Source organism: Gymnoscopelus microlampas (assembly GCF_963454915.1).
Source record: "Gymnoscopelus microlampas genome assembly, chromosome: 8".
In the NCBI taxonomy this organism is placed as follows: domain Eukaryota; kingdom Metazoa; phylum Chordata; class Actinopteri; order Myctophiformes; family Myctophidae; genus Gymnoscopelus; species Gymnoscopelus microlampas.
The window spans coordinates 10741483-10748982 of NC_139945.1; the positions used below are offsets into that span (position 1 = coordinate 10741483).

The window sequence follows — 7500 nt, forward strand, 5'->3', positions numbered from 1 at the left end:
AACTAGTAACTAAAGTTTTCAAATAATTGTAATGGAGTAAAAGTACAATATTTGCCTCTGAGATGTAGTGGAGTAGAAGTAAAAGTATAGACAATTGAAACTACTCCAGTAAAGTAAAAGTACCTCAAAATTGTACTTAAGTACAGTACTTGAGTAAATGTACTTAGTGACTTTACACCACTGCACCCATGTGGCACTATTAATGTTCTGCAAAGTGCTGTTACATTCACCCGCTAGCACACACGTTCACACTCCGATGGCGGAGGAAATCAATCATGCAAGGCAAGAACCTGTTATCGGAAGCAGCTCTGGGGTTTCAGTGTCACTGTCTTTTTTAATGACACTTTGACATCACGAAAGCCAGGAAAAGCCACCCTGAAGCCTCCTGGGTCTCCCCCCCACCCCAGGGGGTCCCCAGTAAAATGTGGCTGTTCAAAAATAGCAGATATACAAGCTCACAGCCCTGGACTTTGTGCCACGCTGCGAGCTTATACATCTGCTATTTTTGAATATACATAATATGTTTTATTGGAAGTATTGGAAAATTTCACATTTTTTTAACACAAATCTTCTCTTCTGGGGGTCCCTGGCACAAAAAAAAATCAAATGGGGGTACGTGGCCAAATACATATGAATTTGGGGGTCCTTGGCACAAAAAGGTTTGAGAGCCTCTGCTATAGATGGTTCATGAGTCGTGAGTCACACTATTCCTCTGAGAGAAAGAGCGAGAGAGAGAGAATGAGAGACAGAGAGAGAGTCTTCCATTTTGAGCCATTTCACTGCTAACTTTGTGAAGCAACGGCAGTTCCTGCCACGCTCCATCTATCCCTGCCTCATTCTTCTCTTCTCCTCCTGTTTCTCTCTTCTCTCTCACACTTTCACATTCTCTCGCTCTCTCTGGCTAAGTGATCCAAATGTAATCAGCAAAAACAGGGCTGCTTGATGCCGAAAAAAAAAAAAAAAGTCACTGCAGCATGTCAGGAGAATTTGTTACCCCCCCCCCCCAAAAAAAGGCACTGCAGCCAGTGTTGCCAGATTTAGCGAGAGAAACAAGCAACCAGGTCTATGAAAACTAGCCCAAAAGAAGCTACCTATAGGCGAAAAGAGCACTTTAAACCTATACGTGTACATCGGTTATTTGAAAATAGCAGATCTACAAGCTTCGCATCGCGACACGTTGTGAGCTTGTAGATCTGCTATTTTCAAAAGAAATATTTTAAAAAGGTGAAAAATGTGCAATATTTTTTTAAACATTAACAACACATATTTTTTTTTTTTTTTGTATTTGTCCGCGGACTACTAAATACATATTCATTTGGGGGTCCTTGACATGAAAATGTTTGAGAACCACTGGTTTGAACAACACTTTAGAAACAAGCCCCCCCCCCCCAAAAAAAACACAACCTACAACTAACAAGCGACGTAATCCATTTAGACTTGTTGTAACCTATACGTTGTTATACTTTTCAATCCGGGAGCCACCTCTGTGTCTCATTAGCTGTTGCTATACATATAGCAACATCATTTTTAATCTATTTTTTGAGTAAGAATTTGAACGTTTTCAGAAAACTTAGGTTAGGTTTTAGAAGGCGTTTTTAGAATCGGCCTCAGGTCTAAATGGGTCAGAAAAACAAGCCCAAAGATACTTGTAATAAGCGGACATGGCATCACTGACTGCAGCATCATGTCAGGAGAAATGTTGTTCTCGTCTTGAGACATTTTCGACGTATCCACCGAAAAAAATCTTGCTCAGATTTGTGAGCAAGATCGTGCAAGAGCTGATATTTTTCAGCTCCAGCACCTCCTCGGCTCTAAAAGTCTATATATAAGTCTAGATATCGGGTGAAGGAACTGTGCATTTTTCTCTATTTTTGGGTGTATCCGCTGAACAAATAAACTTGTCGAGGGGCCTATTTTAGTTTTGGCCGATCAATTCCTGTTGTGTCATAATATTTGGAGGGAAGCCCGTGTGTTTTTCCCAAGGAAAACCAAAGCACAATGCTAGATCCTTTATCTGCGAGAAATCTGGATCCACATGAATGCATCCGTCAGGGCCTACCGTAGACATCAAAAATCAGGAGATGATGGCGTAATGCTAATGCAGCCTTTTTGCCTGCGACTGAGAATGGTCTCCTGCTGTGTGCCATATTGAGATATTCTGGTCTTGTTCCAGTTATTATTCAGCAACATATAATAACTGGAACTCAGTTGAACCACTAGCTGCCTTTCTGCCTGTCATTCTCCTTTTTTTAGCACTAAACTTTAGTTCAGTCAAACGACAAAAAATAAATAAAATTGAGGTTAGTTAGGGCAGTGGTTCTCAAACCTTTTCATGTCAACCCCCAAAATGATATCTATTTGGCTGCGGACCCCACCCCCCCCACCCCCCCCCCCCCCCCCCCCCCATCAAAAAAAAATTTGTTGTGCCAGGGAAAAATAGCAGATCTGCAAGCTCATAGCACGGAGCTTGCAGATCTGCCATTTGGGCGGGAGGAGTAGGATGGAGACTCTATGTCCTCCCGGTGGGGGCTCCTTACTGGCTAGGTGAGCCAGTAGGATACAACACACAGAAATAGCCTTAGGTGTGGATGGGAATCAATTCGCATAACGACTAAATTGGGGGAAAAAAGGGGGGAAAACTCAAAAGTTAAATAATGATAGTTACGGTTGTGTTCGAGGTAGGATTAAGATTCAATATTGACAGCAAGGTGCTTCCTAAGGATTAGCTGATAATTAGCTCCTTGAGATCAGGGTTTAGGTGCAAGGTTTAAAGGAGTAGTTCACCCAAAAAAGGATGTATTTTCGATCAATTACACGCCCCATGAAGCCTTGAATTCATGAGATCTTTTTGATTTTAGCCAATAATTTGATGACCGGCGGAGACTCAAAGCGTCACCATTGAGTCTCCATTACCGGAGACTCTGCACTCTGCACTTCAAAGTGTTAGGGAGCCAATAAGCATTGTGCACGCATGGCTTCCGGAATTTTAGAGATTGCGAAGCGTCACATTATGCTGAAAATAATCTGTTTTCGGCAAGCGACGAGTGAAGTATATAAATTCACTATGAATTCAGTCATTATAGGTTAGCTCCTTACCCTGACGGGGAAGTTACATTTGCCCTTGCGTACGGCCTCCTCGTCGGCCTGCCACTGGTGGGGTCTGCTGGCCTCGGGGACGTAGGTGGGCTTCTTCCGCCGCAGGCTCTGACGAAGCTTGTTCATCTCCGGGGTCTCGTGCTCCCTGGTACTGTGTGACAGAGAGAGGAAGGGACGCCGGTTGAGCAAACGGAGAAAGGTTGTGTGTAAGTTGTACATTCTAAAGGTAAAAGTATAAATCAAGCCTGAGGAGATAATGATGAGCACTGTTAGACTTTAGTGTCATCATCTGTCAAGTCTCCTGACAGATATTCTACAAAAGGGAGTCTTAAACCTCTCAAAGGAAACCAAGGCTTTATGAAACATGCCAGCACTTCACTATCACCCTCATCACTGACTGGACCCACATCTGGGTCATTAAGGATAGATCCCACCAGACAGATTCCCTTTAAAGGGCAAGACCACTTTGGTAGAGGTTTGGGTTGTGTATTTACCTTGCCATGATGTAACTCCAAAGGTGGACAAGAAATCAAAAATAATTGCTCCATTGATTAGAAATTGATAATTCAAAATTTGTTCTCTTCAAGCACGTAAACGAACACGAACAAAGCTGATTCAGACAATATAGAACATCACCAAACCCAGTACTGTTTGCTTTTTTAATAAAAAATGTAACTTCCTGCAGATTTTACTATTTGAAGATCCGGATCCGCGAATCCAGTCCAGGTGTTCTTCTTAATAAAATAGCAAAATCAACAGGAAGTTAACATTTTTATTAAAAAAAAAAAACAGTACTGGGTTTGGTGATGTTCTATATTGTCTGAATCAACTTTGTTTGTGTTCATTTATGTGCTAAAAGAGTGACTTTGAGAGCTGTTTTACCATACAATGTAAGTCAATGAGGACCATATTTTGAATATATCAATTTCTAATCAATGGAGCAATTATGTTTGATTTCTTGTCCAGCTTTGGAGTTACATCATGGCAAGGTCTACCAAAGTGGTCTTGCCCTTTAACCTTTTTAGGAAGACAGCTAGTACAAAATACTCCCCAAACGAACCCAAAGGAAGCCCTATAGAGCTCGAGCTTGTAGATCTGCTACCGTCGCTACGTTTGAATTAGAATCCTGAGAAGTAACAGTTTTGGACATACAAGGTTTCCACCCGACAAAGCCGATTTTATGAAAACTACTGCATTGAGGACCGCAATACGGTGCCTCATCATCGATCACGTCGATCGCATTCGTAACACAGCAATCATCTCTTAACGAGGCGGGTGGTGAGTTTGTCTCATATACCCCCCCCCCCCCCCCCCCCCCACACACACACACACACACACACACACACACACACACACACGCGGCGATGCTCCATTGATTCCTTTAATGAGGGCCAGGCTGTGCAGCCCTCACAGGTGCTACAACCACAACGCTAATGAACACAAAACCCACAGAGAGCTCTTCATCTCTCCAGGTAACATCATCAGCCATGAAGCGTCGCTTTCGGCTGCACAAAACTCCTATCTCCATAATTCGACTTTTTCATGTTTTTTTTTGTTGTAAATTAAGGCCCTACTTCGTCATATGCAATTTTTGAAAAAATGTCTGTGGGTTATATAAATCGTGTTGATATAATAATATTTTTGTTCCACTTTTGGGTCCGGGCGGCCCACAAAGTATATAACTCATGTAATTGGCCCACTGGCTTGTCTCTCATCTGAAATGGCCAATCCTTGAGTAGCACCGGCCCACAGAGCAGACAGACAGACATCACATTGGCCCACTGACTTGTCTATCATCTGAATACCGGCCTATAGTGGCCGAATCACAGGCTGGCGTGGCCCAGGAGTTCCACCCTATCATATTACAGCTGATCTACAAGCCCATAGCGCGTCGCTGACTCGACGTGTTATGTGCTTGTAGATCTTCTATGTTCAGCACACGACACGAGACGAGGAATACATTACAACACATGAGAGAGGGTGAAAACGGGGCGGCACACTTGTAGAGAGGACAGTTAACCATGTGAAGGAAGGAGTCGCTGAAGCTGCTACTAAATTATAAGCTACTAGACCATACCCGTGGGGGGATATGCGCACATGATCTGGCAACCCGCCGGGAGCCAGCGAACACAAAAGCGCTAATAAACAGCTGAGGTTTTGTGTAATCGGAAAACGGGCTTCGCTGTTACGTGCACATATAGCAATGGTCAATGGCTGTGTGCAAATTCTGATCAATAGCTCCAGTCACTGAGGAGAAACGGGCAGAACCAATTTTGGCACTCACCACTACACCACGCACCACTACAGAGGTTTGTCAAATTATAGGAGGACCTGTCTAAGACAAGACCTAAAACCTAACTCTTCTTCTTTTCATTACCTCCAAAAAAGAATCTTCTTCTTTTCAGAATTCAAATTCAAAAATAGCAAAACCAAAAGTGTCAGATCTACTGTAGAAACTCCAAATGCGTCGCTTGTGGATATGCTACTTTTGATATTTTTGTGTAATACTGTAGTATGATCAAGTAGGGCATTAATGATGTATTGGACATACAAGGTTTCCGCTCAGCGACGAATGCCACGCCGAGCACGCGCACATTACGCACTAATATCCTCTGATCAACTTCTACACACTTTGCACACACACACACACACACACACGCGTACACAAAGCGTGCCCTGCATTTTGCCGCACAGACACATGATGCTCCAATCAGCTTCACACGTTCTCTCCTCTACGGCTTAATTATACCATTCAGTTAAGCCGGGCTGCTTGATTAGCAATGCTGATTTCCAGCGGGCTGCATGAGGAAATGTGACACTAACAAAACATGACCTGCTTAAAAATGATAATGACTGTTTTGGTTCCCCCATCACCACCACAGTCACTTGCTCTCTTTGTAGGTAGGATATCAGTGGTGGAAAAAGTACTCAAATGTTTTACTTAAGTTAAAGTGTCAATACTGCGATGTAGAAAGTACTGCTACAAGTGAAAGTCCGGAATTCAAAATGTATTTGAGTAGAAGTACAAAAGTATTGGTTTGAAAATGTACTTAAAGTACCAAAAGTAAAAGTACGCATTATGCAAAATGTCCCATTTCAAGATTTCAAATGTATACAAATATTTTGAAAATAGCCGATCTACAAGCTCACATTCCGCGACGCATTGTGAGCTTGTAGATCTGCTATTTTCAAATGGTCAAAATCTATATAGGGCTGAAGTGGCTACTGTATGTTTTGTAATAATAATCAAAATCTTCAAAGTAACTAGTAACTCAAGTTTTCGAATAATTGTAGTGGAGTAAAAGTATAATATTTGCCTATGAGATGTAGTCGAGTAGAAGTAAAAGTACCTCAAAATTGTACTTAAGTGCAGTGTACTTAGTTACTTTACACCACTGGGGACAGTACACAGTCAAATCCTGAAAGTTAATTCAGGCCTATACTAAGCTCCAGGTACTGCTCCATTGTTCTAATTACTCTTCCTTCTCACCCCATTGTTCTGCACTGTATCTCATATTCTTCTATATCCATCTTATCGTCACTGTTGGGCAGCCCAAATGTCAACTTTGTATGTTTTTTCGTCTGCTAATCTATTTTCACTGAATGTTCGACCCAGAATAGGTACGCGGGAGCAGCGAGAGCTGCATGTCTCTAGTTTATATTTTGGTATGATAACACTTCCAATCTTGTAGCTTATGGCAGTTATCACTACCTACCGGCTAATGTATCCGGTAGGAGACACAAAGTAGAATCTTTGTGTCTCCTACCGGAAATACAGGCGGGCATCAAATTATTGCGACAAAAAACAAAATATATCCATGTATTCAAGGCTTCATGGGGTGTGCAATTGATAGAAAATTAAATCATTTTTTGGGCGAACTCCTCCTTTAAGTTTCTCTACCCATTCAGCTATGACCACCCTAGACCGAAGGAGGGTCAACTTTTACAAGCTTATGGAAAGCAGTCTTTTTGCATACACCAAAATCTGAGAAGTTATCAATTGCACACCCCATGAAGCCTTGAATACATGGATATATTTTGTTTTTTTGTCGCAATAATTTGATGCCCGGGTGTATTTCCGGTAGGAGACACAAAGATTCTACTTTGTGTCTCCTACCGGATACATTAGCCGGTAGGTAGTGATAACTGGCATTAAGCTACAAGATTGGAAGGGTTATGATACCAAAATATAAACTAGAGACATGTAGGAAGACAAAAATACAAAAACTTTACGGTCACCTTAGGTGGTACCAATTTGTGAAAATATCAGTGTTGGCCCCTGGACTATAAAGGGAAAACTGGCAGAAAGAGACTCGCTCACTGCATAAAAATTAAGGAAAACTTTAAACCTGAATAAAGCAAACGTTTCGGTCCTGAGATAGCACTGACGAAGGTTCCCAGGAC

At 42.0% G+C, this 7500-nt stretch overlaps 1 protein-coding gene across 1 annotated transcript in view; it reads right to left on the bottom strand.

The window, feature by feature from the left end:
* numbl (NUMB like endocytic adaptor protein) overlaps positions 1–7500 on the bottom strand; it is a 62097-nt gene that overhangs the window by 33775 nt on the left and 20822 nt on the right. The window contains exon 2 of the mRNA XM_084065070.1: positions 3097–3247. Within this exon, the coding sequence (XP_083921196.1) occupies positions 3097–3247 (151 nt within the window). The remainder of the gene's footprint in view (positions 1–3096; positions 3248–7500) is intronic.